Source organism: Stylophora pistillata, chromosome 1, assembly GCF_964205215.1.
Source record: "Stylophora pistillata chromosome 1, jaStyPist1.2, whole genome shotgun sequence".
Classification (NCBI taxonomy): domain Eukaryota; kingdom Metazoa; phylum Cnidaria; class Anthozoa; order Scleractinia; family Pocilloporidae; genus Stylophora; species Stylophora pistillata.
In genome coordinates, this window is record NC_142519.1 from 44,787,269 (window position 1) to 44,809,728 (window position 22,460).

At 38.5% G+C, this 22,460-nt stretch overlaps 1 protein-coding gene across 2 annotated transcripts in view; it reads right to left on the minus strand.

Moving 5' to 3' along the window:
• LOC111325212 (uncharacterized) overlaps positions 1 to 18,632 on the minus strand; it is a 31,860-nt gene extending 13,228 nt beyond the window's left edge. The window contains exons 1-25 of one of the 2 annotated variants that reach the window (XM_022928977.2): positions 18,477 to 18,632; positions 18,334 to 18,394; positions 15,691 to 15,963; positions 15,060 to 15,203; positions 14,220 to 14,338; positions 13,479 to 13,537; positions 12,835 to 12,977; positions 12,367 to 12,657; positions 11,221 to 11,339; positions 10,594 to 10,652; positions 9,688 to 9,830; positions 9,088 to 9,390; positions 8,649 to 8,758; positions 8,473 to 8,531; positions 7,863 to 8,005; positions 7,417 to 7,710; positions 6,861 to 6,970; positions 6,120 to 6,181; positions 5,642 to 5,778; positions 5,134 to 5,427; positions 3,865 to 4,158; positions 3,357 to 3,653; positions 2,672 to 2,962; positions 1,426 to 1,725; positions 36 to 335 (exon numbers count right to left, since the gene is read on the minus strand). In XM_022928977.2, coding sequence (XP_022784712.2) covers positions 36 to 335; positions 1,426 to 1,725; positions 2,672 to 2,962; positions 3,357 to 3,653; positions 3,865 to 4,158; positions 5,134 to 5,427; positions 5,642 to 5,778; positions 6,120 to 6,181; positions 6,861 to 6,970; positions 7,417 to 7,710; positions 7,863 to 8,005; positions 8,473 to 8,531; positions 8,649 to 8,758; positions 9,088 to 9,390; positions 9,688 to 9,830; positions 10,594 to 10,652; positions 11,221 to 11,339; positions 12,367 to 12,657; positions 12,835 to 12,977; positions 13,479 to 13,537; positions 14,220 to 14,338; positions 15,060 to 15,203; positions 15,691 to 15,963; positions 18,334 to 18,394; positions 18,477 to 18,503 — 4,432 coding nt within the window. In that variant the 5' untranslated portion in view covers positions 18,504 to 18,632. Of the gene's footprint in view, positions 1 to 35; positions 336 to 1,425; positions 1,726 to 2,671; positions 2,963 to 3,356; positions 3,654 to 3,864; positions 4,159 to 5,133; positions 5,428 to 5,641; positions 5,779 to 6,119; positions 6,182 to 6,860; positions 6,971 to 7,416; positions 7,711 to 7,862; positions 8,006 to 8,472; positions 8,532 to 8,648; positions 8,759 to 9,087; positions 9,391 to 9,687; positions 9,834 to 10,593; positions 10,653 to 11,220; positions 11,340 to 12,366; positions 12,658 to 12,834; positions 12,978 to 13,478; positions 13,538 to 14,219; positions 14,339 to 15,059; positions 15,204 to 15,690; positions 15,964 to 18,333; positions 18,395 to 18,476 lie in introns of both variants that reach the window. The other variant, XM_022928976.2, reaches the window with a different exon arrangement.
• Between the last annotated feature and the right edge of the window lie 3,828 nt (positions 18,633 to 22,460).

The following is a 22,460-nucleotide window of genomic DNA, read 5'->3' on the forward strand; positions in this document are numbered from 1 at the left end:
TGTTTAAATGCTTGAAAGATGAACTTGAATCTTACCATCTTCATCTGTCGTAACAGAAATGTTATTGGACACTGCTCCGTCACCCTTTATTGTGAAAGCCAACACTTTCATTGAATATTCCGTGAACTTTTTCAAGCCTGTGATGCTAAGTTCTTGCTCGGTTGGGCCTGTGGTTGAGTTGAGATAGCTTTCTTCATCCTCAGTCTTCTTGTAGAAGACTCGGTACCCCCGAAGAATTCCGTGAACAAATCCCTTTGGAACCTTACGCCAGATCACCATAAGACTGGTGGAGCTGGTGTTGTGCGCTGCCACATCAGACGGGGGTAGACTGGGTACTTAAATTAAAAGAAGACAGAGTACGATTGGTTATCAAATTGTTTGGCAAGGATTATGTTTTTCTGCGTTTCTTTGCAGTCGAATCTTGTGCTAAATCAAAAGAAGTAGGATTGTAGCTTAAATTTTACTGCCATTTTATCAGCCCAAGCTACTGTTTCTCATTACCCACTCGTCCCATAACAGGTTTGCATTTGAGTTAGGGGTTGATCGTCATCGAGGCCCATATGCGCATGCACGAGTTCAAGCGTTCGTGTACAACTGCTTGCAGAAAGGTTGTCGGAAAAGTGCACGCGACGATCTTGCAAACTTAATCCAAGAAACAATTCTGAAACAATAAATATGAACTAATGAACAGGGTATAAATACTGACTTGCACGTGAATACGAGAGGAACAAAACAATAGCATATTACGTCAGTGTAAAGATTTTTTCTTTGGGCCCTTTCGAATATGCTCTCGTTGAGTTTACTTAAGAGATCTATATTGTCTTGGCTTACGTCGTTTTCTTCGCTCATAAGGGTTCCGGAGTTCGCTCCTTATTCTTTTTTCAGCAAGTTTAAAATTAGTAGTCAGTCTTGGGAACAACGAGAAAAAAAAAAAAAAAAAACTTTATCAAACCCGCCATGTCTCTTCTTTACAGTGCTGTTCTCCTGAGGGACCTGAAAACTACCTACAGCGCCTATCGAGGTTGTCACGTGCACTTGCGCTTTTTCCAACGACCTTTCTGCAAACAACTGTAAATCAAAGACATGGTTCACGCAATAATATGTTGAAATTTTAACATAACGAACGCTTCACTACACATATTTATTCATGTCATTGTTTTCAACTAGCGTTTGTTTTAATGCGAGAAACAGATCTTAACGAGTTTCTATAGAAATTGTGGCGCTGTTTCGGTTGGGGATATTACAAGATAATTTGGTTTTTAGCAACTAAGTAGACAATGTAAATTAGCCACCGTAGAGATTTTTTAAAGCGACGTTTCAGTGTTAATCCTTCTCCAGCGCGAATGTTCGCTGAGAAAAGCCACAAAAACATTTTACTTATCTCGCAAAAATATATTTCACGTTTTGTTCTCATCCTTCACTTACTGTCCTCGTCCGTTGAAACGAATAGCGTGGTGGAGTTGATCCCGTCCCCAATTCTTGTAAATGCTAAGACGGAAATCTCATAGACGGTGAATTTCTGTAGTCCTTGCAATTCCTTTGTTTTCGTATTTGCTGAGGTTGAAACAATGCTTTGATTCTTCAATGCACTCGCTTCTTTGTATAGAACGCGGTAACCGAGTAGAATACCGTGGACAAAGCCAACGGGTACCTCATGCCAGCTTACATGAACACTGGTCGAGCTTGTATTGTAGGAACTCACGTTCTTGGGTGGGAGACTTGGAACTACAAAATAAACCTTTTTTTTTATCAGAACGAATTTACATGAAGTCCTTAAAATTATCCAATTTCCATTGTACTGGTTTGTTAATGGCTCAGAAAACTGGCAACAGCTGGGTGACTTACATTGGTAAGTCAGGTACGTTGCCAAAAAAATTAAGTAATTTGTTTGAGAACTCTGTTTAGCTTCAAGCTCTTTTACAGGAGGCCCTCAGTTAAAATTATGTAGAAGTAAAGTAAAGTAATAGCAAGGTCGAATTGCGATTCAAAGAAGTAGGTATTCGTTTTTAGTACAAGCGTTTGATTCTTTATTTTCCAAGTTGTTTAAGCAGTGATTAAAAAAAACGTTTCTCGTGTTCTCCCAGCATCCCAAGCGGTCCCAGCATCCCAAGCTGGTTATTACGCCGGTAAACTAGAAGAAAGTGCGGTCTATTGCTTTTATAAAATAACTATAGGTTGACCTGTGTAATAAACGATAGGTTTCGACCAATCAGTAACGAATGATTTGTTCAAATATCACTCGTTTCCCGCCCTTTTGTGGTTTTGCCGTTGAGGACCGTAGGCTTTGGTACTCTTTTTTACTGTAGCGGCCATTTTGCTTTAGTCATGTTTTGAGCTCGAAATAGATTATTTTATTTGGCGACTTATTCCTGGTTTTTCAACTGTTCTGGTATCGAGAACAACCAGGGCGCTCGTTGTATCACAACTTTTCACAATACTCTGATAAACTGATAGAAAGTATAGTCTGTTGCTGTTATGAATTAACTGTAAAATTTTTGAGCCTTTTACAGGTTGGCCAGTGCAATTTGCGACTGGTTTTTGACCAATTGTCAGTCAGGTATGGCTATCCAACTGGGCTATTTTATCATATACTGTGTTCTCTAGATGATTCAAGTTTTCCTTCCTGACGTTGTTGATTGATTACCCAATAAAATCTCGAATACACTCTTACCATCTTCATCAGTTGACACGGTGACAGGGTCAGATTTATTTCCATCACCAATGCGAGTAAACGCCAAAACCTTAACAGTGTACTTTGTAAACTTTTCAAGACTCGTCAACTCAAAGCTTTGATTGGCTGTTGTCACGTTGCGGTACGAAATGCCCTGATCTGTTTTGAACAAAACACGATAACCTCGTAGGATACCATGCACGAATCCGTCAGGCACATTTGACCACGTCACCATTAAACTGGTTGAACTGGTATTGTGAGCTGCAAGGTGTTTGGGTGGTAGACTGGGAACTATCATATGAAATAAACAAAACTGTTGAGATGGATCCGAGGGGCGTCAATGTTAAATTTAATCCCGATTTGTGTACATTTTGCCTTAACGGCATAATCAATCATGATTAAAGACACACCTTATTTGTTATTCTAGAGCTGTCCACTTATGGGAGGATATGTATCCACTTATTACGCGTGCGCAGTTTTACTCTCCGGGAGTTAAATCATAAAGCGAATTTACCATAAAAATAGCACTGAACAGCTTAATTTGGATTGAATAACAGATTTCAGTGTTTTATCGTAGTGAAGACACTGAGAGAGGTTGTGTTCTGAAATTTATTTGTACAAGTAGATAACAACAATTTAAAAGCAGAAATCTTATAACATTTGAGAGACGGAATATTGTACTTACCATCCTCGCGTGTTCTCACGCGAGTGTCATTTGTTACCGCACCACTCCCTTTTATTGTAAACGCCAAAACTTTGATAAGGTACATTGTAAATTTGTCAAGACTGGTGAGGTTTGCAGAGGTCACTGAGCTTGTTATATTTGAGTAACTTTCATTTCCATATTTCTCTCTTTTGTACAACACCATGTATCCCCGAACAATCCCGTGAGTGAATCCCAGCGGGACTGGATTCCAGGTCACCATCAAACTTGTCGAGCTCGTGTTGTATGCCGCAAGATTGGTTGGCGGAAGACTGGGAACTAGTGACAAAAAAGTATTTAGTTGTATAGGGTAGAGTTGCCTAATTATGTATAACACTACTTTTAAAACTTGGAGATATCTCTATTCTATATAAGCCCCCTCGAATAAATTTGTTTTCTAGGACAGAAGTGATGGACATTTGACAAAATGAATTTTGGGTAGAATTATTTTTTTTCCCTTGCTCAATGACTATAAGTTGATTTCTCTCACCATCCTGGTCTGTCGATATCGTTACATTTGCTTCTGGTCCATTCCCAACACGAGTAAATGCCGAAACATTTACGTCATAAACAGTGAACTTGTCCAATGCGATGAGTATGGTGAAATTCAGCGTCGTGTTCACGCTTTGCTCTAAGGCGAAGATTACCCCACGTTTCTTGTACGTCACTTTGTAACCTAACAAAATGCCGTTTATTTCACTGACAGGAAGTGGCTCCCAGGCTACTTGAAGGCTTGTTGAACTTGTGTTGTGCGCGCGAAGATTTGCCGGAGCAAGACTGGGCACTTTAATATAAATATATGTAATTAGTCAGTTCTACGTAGTTTCAATAAACCTCGGGTGATGTTTACAGCACCCTGCCACTCTCAACATAACTGCTAACCCCTTTACCGACAATTACAGATGTAGTTCTTCTGAAGTTTTATTGTTAATTCAAAACAATACAATTGGTTCGTTAAAATGAATAAGGGGGGGTAAGTTTCTAAAGAAACTGTGGTGCTACGTCGGTGAGGGTAACAAGGTAATTTGGTAATAACTAATTGATATTGTAAATTTGCCACTGTAAAGAGTTAAAAAGCTGACGTTTCGAGCGTTAGCCGTTCGTCAGAGCGAAGGGCTAACACTCGAAACGTCAGGATCCAGTGGATAGTGTTATCCATCCTAAGAACAACTGGGGCTTGCCGATGGATAATCTGTCATTTGTCCTTTCTATGGCTTTGAATATGGACGATACAGCCGGCAGAAAATTATTATGTACCTATCTATGAAACTGACGTGAGCACCAAAACGGAAGACGTTAATTAAATGAAACCCGCATTTGATCCGGTCTAAGTTTGATATTAATTTTTCAATTTCAAAACACCCATTTAAGCAATTGTTGTTTGAAACTGTCGGGTTTGAAAGGTTGGTGACTACTCGCTCTGTTCGCCGAGCTTAACAATTAAACTACTTTTGCGCAATTTTCTCAAGATGTATCGGGCAGACACTAGCGAGAGTCCCTCGGGTGTCCCGAAATATAATCGTGTAGGTGTCCATTACATGCAAACCGGCGATTTTTCCTTGATATAGTCTATGGCCGGAGTGTCCTCTCATACAACCCTTGTAGGAGTCCTCTTAAAACAGTCACGTACAATTCTTTTTAAAACAGTCTTTTGGGTGTACATTTCATATCATCATTTTAACACAGTCTTGTGAGTGTCTTTAATACTGTCTCGAGGGTGTCACTTTAACACTATCCAGCAGGTTTCCTCTACACTTACCATCCTCTTGTGTTAGTATAGATAGTCGTTCACCCGGCAGACCCAGTCCCCAGCTCGTTATGCTAGTCACGTATACCGTGTAGTTTGTGTACTTGCCCAACCCAGTTATCAAGAGCTTCCTTACAGTCTTGTTTACCGAGCGACCTACTGTTCGGTTACTCTTCTCATGTTTGTAGGAAATAAGAAATGCTACAGTGAAATTGTGCTGCTGACAGTCGACGCATAGCCACGTGACTTCAATGCTGGTGGACGTGTTAGATTTGGCAGTTATGTTGGCTGGTGGTTTACCAGGCACTGAAAGGGAAAAAAAGAACAAAATAGTAAATCAAATTCAGTCCAAATTACATTTTTCGTTTTGCAACTTCACCTAAAACATGATTTATATCTCTTGATACCTATACAGTTCCTATTTCCAGAAGCCAAAATTTTCTTGTCATTTTTAGTCATTTTATCTCGGATATTTTATGTGAATATGGATGGAATTCATGTGAAATGTAAGATTATGTACCATTATCGCTGACTGGTTGGACGGTCAAGTTTCCCAGTCTTCCATCTTGATACAGTGCTTTGTAAATAGTGCGAAACTGTTGGGGTCCAACATTTTGACCATAAACAATAGTCATATCTGCCAAAACACTTCCATTTCTGAAAAAATACCGTCAGTATCAATGTACTATTGCTAAGAGGGCGGTAATTTTATCATTTTATCATTCATTAGGAGCATATTTTGACTGACTGTCGGAACACAAAACCAAGTTTCAGCAAAGGCGAATCAAAAGGGAAAATAAAATAACTTCAAGGAACCAATGAAAACTCAAAGTAAACCGACAGTGAAAAAGTACTAAAAGAATAATCCCGTATTAGTTCGAACTTCGATTAAAAATTTTCCCTAATGACAATTTTTACCAGCATCATATTTGCTTAGTCTGTAAAAAGATTATATTGGTCTTTCTCGTAAATGACTTCGGAAATATCTTGCCACTAACGTAAATCGATGACATCGCACATCTCGCAGATAGCTCGACTCCTGGCCATACAATGTAAGTATCTGAGGAAGAAAAGCATCATTTGTGAACAGAGCCCTCATTTAAACCTCAATTTGCCTTTTCTTAACCGTCGTATGAATTCATCAGCTTATTTCATTGGAAATTGATTAAAAGTTCAGAGGCTGTGACTTACAAAGGGTGATTTTAATTCCTTCAAGTCGTTATTAGGCCTACATGGTAAGGCAAACACATCTAAGAAAGCTTGATCTTTAACTGCATACTACTAGATGCAACTTAGAGGCTAGAACTCCCCCCCGGACGTTTTGGACGGTATTTGCATTTACTGTAAGTTAAAAACCCTGACTTGTTTAAGCCAAAATGATTTGGTATTTTTATCACATCCAGTCACGTCTAGCCGATTCAGACAAAATATCTGGAATGAAATTGAAAAAAGAAATGTTTATAACATACATACAGCCCGCTCATCGTCAATGCTAACACTCGATCTAAGACTTTCCCTGTGTAAGATTAAAGACCTCGAAAACACTTCCTGTTTGGCAGTTAATACCTGTATGGCCGAACCATATAAGGTGGAACAGTATCCATACGTGGAGGGCAGGGTAGTTCCCTCATATAGAAAATTCCGTAACTGAATTGTGTGTACTATTTAAATGGTACCAGTTAGCACCTATAGACGATATAATCTTAAAAGCAAAAGTTCAGCATAGCAAATTTTCTTACATTTTCTCTTATTGTTTGAGACAAGTTTCTGAAGCTTCCACTCTCTGGATTGGAAAGATTTGCATTCCACTTCATACTGGTGAAACGAATTGTCAAGTTGATTGGTACAACTAAATTGAGAAAAAAAAGGAGGAACAGTAAGACCCATGATACGAATACAATTCTCATTTAAACGTGAAATTCTTTTATAGTGGCAAATATTTGAAGTGTCAAGGCCTTTTCGTTCATAAGAAAAGCAGAAACGAGTTGAATCAACTCTCTCCATTATGCGGAGTATTGAAAAGGCTCGGGCCGAGTGAGTCCGCGACAAATTCTGACCACTATGATGACGAATATCGCTGTCGATAAGAGTACAGACCCCGCCAAACCATAGCATTGACGTCAAATAAAACTTTCTTTCAGTGCGTGACCATTGCGTGACACATTAACGCGAGCAGCGTTGTCTATACTCTTATCGACAACGGCAAATTGGCCGATCAGATTGCGACATTACAGCAAATTGTGGGGAAAAGTCTTATAGTCGAGTAAAGAACTGGAGAATTGTGACTATCGTTACCTTCCTCCAATGTTCTGACGTAGATCAGAAGGCTGGAGAGACCAGGACCCCTTCTTGAAACACTCCTCACCCAAACGGTGTAGTTGACAAACTTTTCCAGGTTTCCGATCCCCACGCTGTCTTTTGTTGCATTGACGTTAATCATTGAAATGGTTTCATTTTGACTGTCTGCTGTTACGTAATATACCTTAAATTGTATGATATCCGAGTCACTTGGGACCCTGTTCCAATTCACTCGAATGCTAGTTGTACTTGAAGCGAGTGCTGAGATGTTTTCTGGAGGTTTTCCGGGGACTAAAAGTAAAAAAACGTTATGAAACCCTTTCTTGTTATTTAAAAGTAGGATATATATGACAGAAGCAAGAAATTTCGTACAAAATGGTTGGATGCATAAACAAACAAACAATCATAATCAAATCATTTAATGCAATAAAACAAAGACATACTATTGTCCCATGTGGGGTGTACCGTTAAGTCGCCAAGAGAGCCATTCCGGTAAAGAGCCTGGTAAAGAGTTATAAACTGTTCCATTTCCACTTGTTGACCAAAGATAATTACCATATCTGCAATGACTTTGCCACTGTCGTTCCTGAAGTGATGAGAGCTTGGTATCAACTTGCGCGTAGAATAGTCGAGAAAGACTTAAAATTTGAATGTTCATATATTATCTTGGTGTCGTTGTTGTCCCAGTTTAAAGTAGTGGCTACTGGGGAAGTTCAGCTTTTTTAGTTATATGTTTAGGGAGAGTCCTTTATATTTTAACCGTATGCAAATGAAATCAAATCCTTTAAAAAAACAACTGATTTATTGAATGACTAACGCAATGAATGACTGAATGAATGAATGAATGAATGGAAGAATGTGGGAATGAATGAAAGAAAGAACATGCAATGGGACCTGCTTTTGGGACGTCTCTATTCAGAAGGCACTTACATTCAAGGGACGCATTGAAGGAGCATCTATCTAGGTGCAATTTTTTAGTCTCAAGGATGTTCCATGAATAAAGGTTCTACTGTTTTACAGTCATGGTTACGCAAGATAATTTTACAAAGTCACCTGAAGCGATGAATAACTATATCTCGTAGATGAGTTTCGTTTGGATAAAGACCTGCTACCTGTAAAAGAAACAACCACGTAATTGATGGCTGATCAGATGTCGCTAAGATGAAAGCGGTGGTAAATTTTTTCTTCATCAGAGAGTTTGTCGTGAAAGACGCACCAAGCTCACTTACCTGAGTTTGTAACTGCTTTGTTAGATTCATGAAGGAGCTCGATGTTAGATTTAAAAAATCATCTGTCCATTCCTTATTAATCAGCTGTACGGATGCGTTGATAGGAACAACTAAAATAGGATTAAGAGGCAAAGAAGCCATCAGCCCTTTTTAACATGTAGCTGAACTAGCCCTTTACAAAGTCTCTAAATTTTCACACTGGAATGCACCTTTTCATTTGAGCTATTCACAAAGAGGGCTTTAAAGAAACAGCATCGAGCAGAATTCGACGACATCATAAATTACTCAAAACAGATAAAGCAGCAAATTTCAATGCGACCTGTCTCTAAATTAGAGACGAATGGGCCACAACTGGCCTATCGGGCTTCTACTATGATACAAAAATGACTTGGAATATTGGGGAAGAGCTTATTAATAAATGACTCTCTTAAACTCTTACCTTTTTCTAACGTCCTTGCTAGCACTACTGTGCTTTTTGGCCCAAGGCCTCGTGAAGTTATCGTTTGTACCCAAAGCGAGTAATATTTAAAATTTTCCAGATTTTGTATGAAGATATAATTTTTAGGGCTTTTGACGTCCACGAATTGAATATTAGTCACATTTTTTTGTAAAGAATAGAAAGTACGGAATCCTTGAAGAGGGAAAACCTCACAGTGGTTCGATTGAGGAAAGTTCCATGTGACATTGATAGAGGAAGGACTCAGTGGAATTGACGTTAGATTCCTCGGCGGCTTTCCTGGAACTAAACAGAGGAAGGTGTTATTTAGTTCTCCTTTTTTTCATACTCTACAGTATGTGATCAAGTATTAACATTTGCATTTGGGTACATTTTAGGAATGCTACTGATGAAAAATAATTGCATCTAGATCTTAGAACTGCAACATATGCCCATGTTGTAGGTTTAGCGCAACTTAATGGCTTTTGCTTGAGCCAAGCAAATAGCCTGAAATTATTGAAATCATTATATTATCAATCAAGATAGGACCCTACAAAAGAAGAGAAAAAATAAAAGGTTTTAGTTTCAGTTTTAAATACGTACTGTTGTCGTCGATCACTTTTATTTGCAGGTTTTGCAGCCTTTTCTCGATGTAGAGAGCCTCATATATGTTGTAGAGGTCTCTCATTTTAGTGTTTGGATTGTAAAGGGCTTCCATGGAGACCAAAGTCTCACCACTGTAGTTGCTGCTAAAAAAAAAAAAAAAATGGATGTATAAACTACTTGCACCAAATTGAGTTTCTAGTTTTTGATCAGGGAAAAGTTACACTGTCCGCTAAATGAAACGTCTCTTAAGCGGTTTCTAATGTGTAAGAAGAAAACTACGAACTCCTAATAAACCTCCCAAAAAACCTCCGAGGTCTCAGTGGGTTTGCCTATAGTCGCACCTATTGCGGTCTTCTGCGAAAAACTTCTATGTAATGTAAGCTATTATGTGTGATGCAGCTCATGAAAATAGGTGATAAAGCAAAGCAAATTCATGGGGCTCCAAAACCTATCGAAAAACGTAATAGTTGAGAGCCTTGTAGTCATTTTCGCCCAGATAACACCCGATAGATTCATGAGGCATGTTTTCTGAAAAGGTTTTGATTACAACCTTTAAGAATTAAATCTTGCAATAGCCCAGGGGCGTAGCCAGGATTTTTCAAAGAGGGGGGGGGGGTAACAGAGGCTACTCACCAGATTGTTATGTCGACCTCCACGCCGTGCATGTTTTACTTTCTGTTACAGTTTTGGGATGAGCAGTGAGAGTATAGTGGGCAGGCCAAGATATTGTCATGGCTTTTTCACCACCTGAATATTGTAGGTTGTTTGTTCAAAAGAAGGCTTACCAAGGGGGAGTTACAGGCACCCCAGGACACCCCCCTGGCTACGCCCTTGTAGCCTATCCACTTTGCCCACTGCTACGCTGAAATGACATTTGGAAACTTATTCTGTAATACTTGGTACCTGATTTGTATACTTGAGACGTTCTTGAAGGATGATTCATTTTGATGTAAGACTATGACCTGTAAAAATAAAAGATGAATTATGTGGATTCTTTCTCTGCCCACGAGTAGTGAGATGGCCTGGGTCGGTGAAGGGCTGCAAGGCCCGTGCTGGGAATGGTAAACTGGTGATGGATTATTGAAGTCATAAGCTCTCTTACTTTCCATCACTGCAAAACTATGGAATGAAAACGCACATAGGTGCATTGTATTCGCCGTGGTGGTGGTTATTACAGGTTTTCCTGATTCCTCATCGTCTAGATAAACTAGCGGAGCCTCTGGATAGAATAACAGGAGATGTGAATTGATTTCCCAGGAACTCTAACTGCAGTCTTTGGGTTAACAATAGAGGCAGTTAAGTCTAAAGCAATGCGCTGATCAAGTATAACATGCCCTTTCTCTGTGCAATCTTGTAGCTTCCAGCGGCTATTTCATCCAGTAAGTGGATAGATTTTCAATCGTACTTTCGACTGAAGAAAGTACCTGTAGCATATGAAATTCCTGTGTTCGTTGACCAGGGCTCCTTAACGTCGTTTTCGTAAGGCAGAAAAATTGCACAGCTTTCAAGGATTTTGTTATTAGTACTTACGCTGGTTTCTATAACCGACGACAAATTCATAGACGTTTCGCTACTCTTGTTTCCAAGCTGAGTGTCCCATGACACATTCATTAGTAACACTTTGAAGTGTATACTGACATCCTGTGGAGCTGAAAACAAAAAAGATATTTAGCCGAGTAATCTTTTTTCAACAGTTAGTGAAATGGGAAGAAGTGGAAGTAATGTGAGGGAGTAGTAAGAATGTTGGACTTGCGACCCGGAGGTCCTGGGTAACTTTTGTAAACAGCCAACTGGTTTCGGACCCCTGCCGATTAGGATTCTTAATCTTGTTACATTTTGTTTCAATAAAGGCCCCTGCTGGGAAACGAAGATGTTCAGTGCTTACAAGTGTATAGATATTGTATTTCTTATTCCCAGATGAGTATTTCCGTAACCATCGCCAAATGATGACCAAATTCGTTTCGGTGAATGAACTTTGAGTGCAATAATTATATGATCAAATATATGAAAAACTAAACTTATGACATAACCACATCATTGACAACTTTGAATCTTGAGAGTCACAAACTCATATTATAACATAACCAAAGTAAAGCGCGCGCTCTGATTGGTCAATTTAGCGTCCCCCATTTGCCCATGGGTATACGCTGCTGACGTGAACAAATGCAAAGACTATTTTTCCGCGCGCGCTTGTTTTTTCTGGTCACGTAAGATTTGTTAAATAAAAGGGAACTCTTCAGCTACAATGTATCAATGTTATGTTATAAAACAAATGGTAAACACCACACCGTACACTATTGAGTTATGGATGCACTTGGGAGGTTTGCTAAGCACTCAAGAAGCTGGAGTCGCTCTCGGCTATCGCCTTGAGCGACTCTTACGCTTCTTTCGTGCTTAGCAACCTCCCGCGTCCATCCATAACTCAATAGTGTACGCTGTGGTGTTTACCATTTGTTAAAAAGAGTAAAATATACACCTACAAGGAAGTTATTTGATGGGATCACAGGTAAACCTAGTGTAAGGCCGAGCTAGCTCGAGGGCTTCCTGTCCGCATTTGTAGCCTTCTTAGTAGTGGCTGGGCCTCTCAGAGACTCAGCTATTTCTCTGTCCATCGCCTGTGAGAATTGGTTCACATATTTTTTTTCCATTTTGTTCCTACTCTTTTTCTAGCCTCACCTCGATGCCGAGTGGTGATATTGAGAGCTTTCGAGGGGAACCCGAAGCCTTTTGAAGTGACGCGTACGGTCCAAATTGTGTATGTAGTACCAGGTTGTAATCTTGATATATTAACTTCTGATTGGCTCTCCTTCACTAAAACACTGCGTATAATGTTATCAGTGGCTTTGTAAATGACTCTTAGGCCCCAGTTCTCTATCACCTGTCGTTTTCTCTCAGATGACCATGACACATGAAGCGCTGTTGGGCCTTGTACGGTGACGTTTAATTGCTCGGGCGGCTTTCCTGGAACTACAGTAGGAAATTACCTTATTAATTATTGATGTAATCGTTAATCTCTATATTTTCTAACATTCTTCAGTGCTCTAAAATTATCATAAAACCCATTGAAAGTTATAGCGATTCTCTTTACGTGTTGAAATTTTCTTTGTTACAGGCTTCTGAGACCTTTCCCGATGTAGTACTTACATGTATCATTGATGACACTGATTGGCATGGACCCTAAGCGTCCACTTTTGGAGAGGAAACTGTAAAATTGGTTCGTATGACGCAAGTGGAACTCCCCTGAAAACGTTAGACGAATATCTGCGATAACCAAGCCGCTGGTATTCCTATTCAGAACCAAAACAAAAAACACAACAATTGTTTTTGAACTAACACATTCAACTCGGTTAAACGTGCCTTCGCAGGAAAATGGACGATTGATGGCGCCTTTGATACTAATTTATGCGCGTTAAGTGCTATCTCAATTCAAGATTTTAAAATCTCATCTTAATTATTGTTTCTGGCCTTAAGCATCGTGTACACATACTACATACTTAGCCATAGAGATTCTGTGGCTCAATGGTAGAGCATCGGAGCGCGGAATTCAAAGATCTGAGGTTCGACAAGACAAGACGAAGACATCTTTCTCTATTTCTTTACCAAGCCCAAAACTTGTCATCTTTCTTATTCTATTTATGAAAGTTATGATGAGTACAAAGAAATGCTACGTTTACCCAAATTTGGGGAAAAAAAAAAAACCAAAAAAACAAATACTTATGAATACGTTCAGGCAAGTAGAAACATTTGTTTCATCAAGGTTTCATATTTTATATTCATTTGACATCTACCTTAGTTGAAGTACTGATACTTGCAGAAGTGAAGAAGCATTACCTATAACTAGGAAGATCTGTCATGCAAGAAAGATAATGGAAAATAAAAGTATAACGATGCAAATATTTTAGTTATGAATGTAGTTTCGCACATATTTTAAGATTGCAAAATCTTTCAAATTGTAGCGATACTCGTAGAGGCGAGATAAGAAGCAAGAACTTAGCGCTAAAGCTAGCTCAGTTTGATCTGACTGTTAAGACCCTTACACTTATCGTTCGTTAATGGGAACAGTGTGCATCAACACATTTAATTTAAATCAATAGTAAATCACTCAATCTTTATCATTCGGACAGTTCCAGACATTTTGCAGTTTATTTGTACTGTTTATCATGATGCGCCTTGTTTAGTTTCTTTTGTCCTGTCCGCGTGGAGCTGGGTTAGATATGCATATTATGGTTTAGACAATGTACTCGCAAGTGAGTTGTTTTACGTTTCGTTTAATCGCGTTTCTATTAAACTTACGAATCTCGTAAGTAGTATTTCGTTCCGTTTTGTTTCGTTCAGTTTTCTATATTCAAATATTGTTTTCTCTTTTTTTGAGTCAAACCAGATTATACAGATTAAACAGATTGTACGAGTCACGTTAAACAGATTATGCAGATTATGCTAGTCTGATCAAGTCGAACACTTATCTACATGTGCACTTGAGCATTTCTAGCCAGCTTACTGATTCAGAACATGTGTACGAAATGACTTACGTTTTCCTCTAAGGCAGACGACATGTTCAAGGACATACCACTGCTTTTGTTTTCATAAGAAAGTCTCCAAGACTCGTTTTCCAGTCGCAGCTTTACTTGAAACGTTAGGTTATTACTTTCTGGAATTCAGTTTCGTTGTTAGTGTTACAAATAATATTTTTCTTTGCTTAAAAATACTTTGAAAAAATGACAGGATTATTATTGATAGGTAATTTGGTTATATCAACTAGGTTGGAATAGTGAATTGGCCACCGTAACGAGTTAAAAAGCTGACGTTTCGAGCGTTAGCCCTTCATCTGAGCGAATACTGACGAAGGTCTAACGCTCGAAACGTCAGCTTTTTAACTCTTTACGGTGGCTAATTTACTATTTCAACCTAGTTGATATAACCAAATTACCTTGTTACCCCCACCGACGCAGCGCGACAGTCTCTTTAGAAACTTTCACCCTTTATTATTGATAGTACAACCCATAAATATTTCAGGGGAAGACGATCTTCTCTAGTTTGAAGGAATTTGTAAAACAACCTTCTTTTTGCTTGCGTCAATTGTGGACAGATTTTAGAACTGGAATGAATTTTTACTCCACTCTTTGGGAAAGGAAAGTCCACGATGACGATACAATTCGTGCACTTTTTAAATTTTGACACAAGTTTTATTATCACGTTCATGTCGTGGTGCTTTGTATAATAAAGCAAAGATTTGTTGTGTTTCGTAAACATGAAATGACTGTGGTAGTAGACTTGTTGAACTGAAGCAAGAGTGAACGAAAAGGTTGGTCTATAATCCCACTAGCAGCCCTAGAAGCTATCAGTATATTGTGCCGGAAAAATAAACATACCGCTCTTTAATCTTGGTGTATCCTGAGAAGTTGCGATTGTGCTAGTAAAAGACGCGATTTGAGACACTGTGGATGGTCGAATGAAGCTTGTAGACAAAGAAGTCGAGGAAGAAACAGCTGCACAGGGCGTCGTTCTATTTGGGCCTAAGAAATATGCAAATTAGATGCTGTTAACCACTGGGATCGGACGATCACAATACTAATAGACCGAGAGAAGTGAATTCCTTTTAAATTGACAAAATCTTTTTGGACCTTCTTCCTTCCCCCTCCCTCTTCAGATGAGATTTTCGGTTTTTTTGGAAGCGATTTGTTACCTAAATTCCCTTTTTTTTTTTTTAACAAAAACTAGGGACCGACTGCTATACCAAATCATTGACAGAATTGGAACTTTGGGCTAAGGTTGGGGGTATGACGAGAATCAGATTTTTCTTTGAACACTCGTTAGAATTGTTCAACAAACGTTTCACAGCAAGTATAACTTATTAACCCGCGTTAAGTAAGAACTGCCCTTTGGAATCCGAGAAGGGTCATTTGGCACTCATTTTGTGGAAATTCTGAGGGATGACTGTTTAACCTTTTTCTGATAATTTGTTTCCTTCAACTGTACCACTTAGCAAAAAACAAAAACTACCTTTCAGTTGATAAAAAGATCTTGAGTTATCGAGCAATAGTTCATGATCTTTACACGAGAGCTCCGTCAAAAGACAATCACGTGTAGCTGTTATGTGTTCAAAGGAACTACAGTTGTAAATATTTTCTCCAGCCACTTGAAGGCATAACTGCGCACACTCCTTGACAGACAACTGCTGAAAAGATATTTTGTGGTAACCAGATGGACGATAGGAAGGAGAAGGGAGAAACTTTGCGAGAGAGTCATTGAGGCTTGATGGTGGTGCAGCTTTGTCTGAATAAAATAGAAGGTCTTCTTAATATTTTATACAACATTATTGTGATAGACCATTTTACAGTTGTGTGCTTAGTGGCCAAGCCTTTGATTTGGAGTGAGGCTGAAGGTGACCTTGTTGTGATAGAGACCAGTATCTAGTTAGCACGATAACAAAGTAATTTGCATTTGAAAAGCAGCAACGCTTGTATCATAAAAATGTCACCTTTAGCCTCACCCCTGTTCAAAGGCTTGGCAACCAAGCAAGCAACTGTTAAATGGACTATTCTGAGTCTAATAAATGAACATACGATATAATTTTTGTTTCCTAAAATAACCGTCAATTGCCTCAAGGCGCCAATTTATCGAGGGTGATACAAGCACGATTTGGTTGCTAAGAAACCAAAACCAATTAAAAGTTGCCAAGGAATGCAAATATAAAGAAATTTACAGCGATGTAAAATCAGAGAAAAGGATTAATCCGATGATGATGGCTTGGCATATACGCGAATAATAAATTCAATGTTGAAACTACTCAAACGATCCAAACAAAACAAATTAAATATAGTATATACAAAATATAGATTAAACTGAGAAAAGAGAAAGCAAAACCACGAGAATAAAAATGCTCAGGCAGAAAATGTATGATGTGTTTCTTTTGGAAAACAACCGTAACAGATATAAATGTGCGTTGTGCTTAAACTGTTAAATTACTCTTATTTTCTTTTTTTTTTGTATCCGACTTGATTTTTGTGTAGAGTCAACGCCAGGGCTAGTGTCATCTACAGGCTTATGACCCTTAAAACGGGTTTGGGGTTAACTGAATTGACGTTCCTTTAAGAGTTGCTTTGTAGCTAAGACTTGTTATTGCTGTATGGCCTGTTGTTAATAGTCAGGCCTCCTCCCTACTCAGAATTAATTTTCAACCTAAAATATAAACTGATAAAGACTTAGATGTGGAAATATATCATATAAATCACCAATAAAAGAGTTAGATGATTTCCAATCTTACAATTCAAACGATATTCACGATTGACCAATACTATATGTTCTTTTATTGTAACTTTCTGCCAATTTCCCATTTGATAAATTTATTTCAGGTTCCTTTGAGAAATCTTTTAATTGATGTTAGCCAGGATTTGAAAGTGTCAAAGCATTTACAGGTTCCCAACGCCAAACAGCTTTTAAAGCAGGTTTCTCACTGACTTAACCGCACAAACTCACTGATTTTTTTTTCTCCGAAATTTGACTTTATAATTTGATTCATGTACTTTACAACAAAAACTAGGTTTGATAGTCAAAATTGTTTCTTTCTTTTCCCCAATTTGAGGTTGAATCTTTACATGGTATTCTATATATGTATTCGAAAGAGCCAGATTCAAATTGCGGTTTTCGTGGTTTTTTGCACAGAAACAGAAAATGACTGTTTGACATGCAAATTACGCCTAAAACAGGTACCAAACGATTAAAATGAAGAGTGTACTCATTCGAAATCGTTTATATCCCGAGGTGCCTTGGAAGTAAACAATATATTCTTTTCAATAGCTTGTGTCTTAATTCACAGCTTCAAAGAACACTAGATGGCCTATTATTTTGTGATGAATTAATGATATCACCATAGTTTTATCACGATTTCGTTTTCTCGCAAAGAAATTGTAATCATACTGATAAATACGCATTCTATATTTAAACTTCATTTTCACTTTTTAATCTAAGATCGGCCTTTTATTTTTCAAACAAAAACTGTTCGAACGATTTTTGTTTATCCAACTTATAATATTTATTTTCCCTTACAAAGAAATTCGTACATCTGTTTTCGCGAGGTTCTTTCCAACATTACCTTCATTAGACGATTTCTAATTAAAAAAACTAGCCTCAACCTAGGTCTCGATGCTGCGATTCTTTACCCGATGTTTTGAAAATTCTCAAAATAACATATACATGGGCTAACAAGACGTTATAAAACCTCAAAGAAGGAGGAAAAAACAACCAAAAAAGTATTTATTTTTATGCCTTCCTAGCCTTTCAGAATAATTGTATAATTCACTGTAAGTTGTATCAATTTGAGATTCAGTTTGGCTTCACAACATCGAAATATCGCAATAATACAGGTTCCTGCAGCGCGCGAAAGCCCTCTAACCATACACATTGGGTATATGTGAAGGAAGAACTTCTTTTTTCCGAGCTCAGAAAGAATCTTCATTTCATTTCATCAGCAATCCGGCTTAAAAAAGGTAACATATCGCAGTTCTTGCAGCATGCAACCCTCCGACTAAACCGTACATTTTTGAATTTATGTTAGCCAAAGGATATTTTGTTACCAGTTCAGGTTAACAAAATTGTACAAATCAAAACAATTGCCGAAAAATCATCTCAGAATGAAAAACTCACATTCGCAGAGTAAGGACTTTTGCTCTCGTACCATATCCAAACAAAGGGCCAGACATAAAATCTGTCACAAAAGAAAAACAAAAGGGATTTTTTTAGTCATGATTCTCCGTACAGACATAATAAACGATGAGTTGCTCACAAACCTGCTTCACTATTTGAGGAGCAGACATTCTCAATCCGTCTGCACTGGTGCGGCAGTTAGTTTTGGGGACATTTATGTTATGCGCAAATTTATGTGTGCCCTTTACAACGCCAATTCAAAGCGTCAATCTGTCGGGCATATTGCACTCGGACTTAAGAGGTTGTCTGCTAAAGCAACATTTGCTATGCGGTTCAATTAAATATTTAAGATTATCCTGAGTCGAATTTTGCCATTTGTGCATATTGCGTGAACAACTGGGGAGCGCAAATTCACCCGCCAGCAAGAAGTCCTTTCAGAAAATCCTCATCAATTTTTTGTGCAACAATATAGTTCTTTGGCACTTGCAGCGAAGGGCTCTCTTTTCACACCAAGATTCTATCGGGCTCACAGCTAGCTGTTTAGTAGCTTCGGTCTGTCAGCTGTTATAATTATCGGCCGAATTGTTTATATTAGAAGGTGGTTTCTGGGAGATTTACAGATGTGTTTTCCATAATAAGTTGATACGATATACCTGTCACAAACCTCATTTTTATTCCCTCAAGATGTGATAACTAAGTGACAGAAGCCGATGGTTTTAAGCTTTTAATGTGCTTATGGATACACGAGTCAGTAAAAAAAACACGGAATGCTAAGAATAAGCACCGATAATTATGATCAGTTAAGACACCTAAAAGGCTGTTTACAATTTACATACTCCCGGCGATAAAATATATTCTAAGATATTTACTAAATCGCTATTTTTTTCTATTGTTTAAATAAAATGAGGAGACCGATAATTTGAGTTAGAAATATTCTTATCACTTTTAACTTGTTCATTCTCATATCGAAAAATGGATGCGCGCGGAAAATTTGGAAAGCACAAGAGAAGCGTAAGAGCTGCTCGAGGCGAAGCCGAGAGTAACTTTAGCTTCCTGAGTTAGTTTCTTCGTTTGCAGGAGTTGCAGGTTCATTGTTTTTCAATCGAGTATTATTTACTTTTCATTCTGAGCTCCAAAAGGTTTATGTCAATTGTAATGGAGCGGAAAAACGGTCTTGAATTTTTTGAAACCTCGGGGCTAAACTGTGCGGCAGCTTTGCAGCTGAAGTGAAACTGCACACGTCATGTTATATTCGTGCGGTCTTGTATACATAGAGATTTACAACAGAATGGCTCATTTGGAATTTGATAAGACTTGGGCGCTCTTTGTTATAATTCTCCAATGCAGAAGGATTGGTCTTTGGTTTTCCGTTTAGTTTCTCTATTTTGATGTTCAGCCTGAGGGTAACTTGTGTCATATTTAAACGGTGGTTATTCGGTTGATTTTATATAGAAAAATGTTTCTCTGTTGAATGTTAATAATCTCAGTTGAAAAAATCCAAGACTTTAGATCGAACATGAAATAAGCTTGAACTTTTTCCTTCGTTTCTTATTTCTGTTTTCTTTTCACAAATTTTTTTTCCAAGAAAACTTTGTGAGTCTGGTCTGACCTTGTCTAGTTTTTCAAATGAGATGGACACTAGATCAGACCGCCTCCCGGTTAGCTCAATGGATAGAGCGCTGGACTGTTGTGCGGGAGGTCGAGGGTTCGAGCCCCGGCCGGACCAACACTCAAGGTCTTAAAATAAAAATGACGAGAATATGCTACCTTTCTATGACATCAAGAAATGGTCAGATATTCTAGTCTTCTCGGATAGTGACGAAAAATGGAGGCCCGTCTCCTGCAGGGTTAGGGGTAGGAGACGTTAACTTCCCCCGCACGAGATTACTGTGTGATGGATGTCCTCCCCTGGGGTGGGATGAGTGGGTTTACTGGGACCGCAGTAATTGGCGCAAGCTGTTGCGGTGTCCCTGCCTGTCGGCGAATCTAATAAACTAAGCTAAACATTCTTTGTAATTCTGGCAATGATGTCATGAGCAATTCAACACTGACACCTAAATTTTCATGTTCATAAAAAAGGTATTTGGTCATCAATGCGCCCAAACTAAAAAAAAAATTGGATCGTTGATAAGTTTTGGTGAATGAGGAGTTTCACAGTGCCCTCAGAGAGAGCTTCTTTATTCTATCGCTTTTCCACACTCTTATAGATTTTTTTCTTGCCAAGGGACTGGTCATTATTTAATGCCTGTGGGAGGGGAGGGTGGATCGGGGGATTTTTGTTTTGTTACAGTATATTTTACCTGACACCCAGCTAAGGCTTTATAGCACTCTTAGGATCCCCCTCATTTGCAATCAGTTTTCTATAGCCCCCCCTATAGTTCTACTCTGCTGGCGCGACTGATCCCCTCTGAAAACCATGTGATCCTCAAAAATCCTAGGAACCCCCTCCCCCCGCCAGATTCTTGGACCCTCCCCGGTGATAGTTGATGACCAGACCATTTTAGGCTGGGGTTGTGCCCACCCGTAAATAAGAGAATTGGTCAGTAGAAAATTTCCGTTAAACGAGCAGCTTGACAATGTTTTATAGAGAAGTTTCTTTGTTCTCCTGCTATCGCACAGTCGCGGAAATAATTCATGTCGAATTATCTCTTGTTTGTTTGGAAAACCAGGTGCTGAAAATTATACGTTTACTATTTGCGCATGCTATCAAAAAAAAAAAAAAAATGAAGTAAAGATTTAAAATATAAACTGGAAAACAAAAATTAATTAAATGGATAAACAAAAAGTCACCTTCTGGAATTTTCTGACATCGTACCCCTTTTGTGTCTACCTTTGGAAATTTAATAGATAAAGAGCACAAGGGTAACAAATATCTCCTTTATTGAAAAGATACCATCCCATGGATTGCGCCACGCGCTTTGTTTTGAGTTATCTGCTAAACAGCGATTAACCCATTGGATAGCGTTATCATCCCTTTGTGGAAGAACTGGACCTAGGCTCTTAAGCATTGGTACTTTAACTGTTCTGACAAAAGACATGCATTCACGGGCACCTCCATTAAAGGAGAACAAAGTTATATGCCTCATCTTTTTAAGCGACAATTCTATTCAGAGAACTTTAGTGAAGGGTATCCTATGATCGGAAGCCGTGGGTCCCCCCCCCCCCCCCCACAGTCTCTTATCGTCTCTGCTGTAGAAAGGAGACATGACCAGAATTCATAAACATAACTTTTCGGGTTTTGTTAGAAATTTCTTTCTTTTCCTTATTCTTCAATTTTAGCTCCAAAGGAACCAACCACATTACACATGTAGTTATCACGTAATTCACCAACGAGTATAATCGAGGAGCCAATGAAAAAAATTTGAAAATTAAAATCATGAACTAAGCTTTTAAGTTTAACGTTAAGTAGTTGTTGATCGCGGTAAATTCTGTTCCTTATGTGGATGGTCGTCACACCCACAAGTGATATAAAGCATGTGATCAGTTCTTTTGTATCTGCAATCTGAGGCCGCTGAAATGTGAGGCTAAAAATGGCTTTCGATGCATTTATGAAAATATATCCACCGTGTATGACAGTCCGGATTTCGAAGAAATAGTGCTACACGTTTAGGCATACGACCTCGGCAGCCTTTTATGGGAGAGAAAATGAGGCGATCTTAACCAAATTTGAGTACCATTTTCATTACAATTGATGGGTATTCCATTTTACCTCTTGAAGTCTCTGTTGGGTTACCTCTGGCTACGTATGAGTAGTATAGGGGCATAGATTAACATAATGCACCCGTGAAACAGTGATGTGTATAACTCGTCAAGGGATAACACTCTCACTTTATGACCGGAGCATGCCAACAAAGGCTACCGAGTATTAGACAAATTTCGTGCCGTTGAGAAGTGACGCGGGCCTCCATAATGTACTGAATGACAAAGCAATGTCTGAAAAACGCTTTAGAAAAAACTTTTGCGAGTGTTCACCACCAAAAATCATTTGTTTGTAAACCGACATTAATGTACAAACAATACTTTGAAATCTTGTCCGATCAACACTTTGTTTTTCTTTTATCTGCTTATTTTTTTCAAGCAAAACGTATTGAAAGGAATTGTGTTATTTAATGGAAAACTAACCTAAT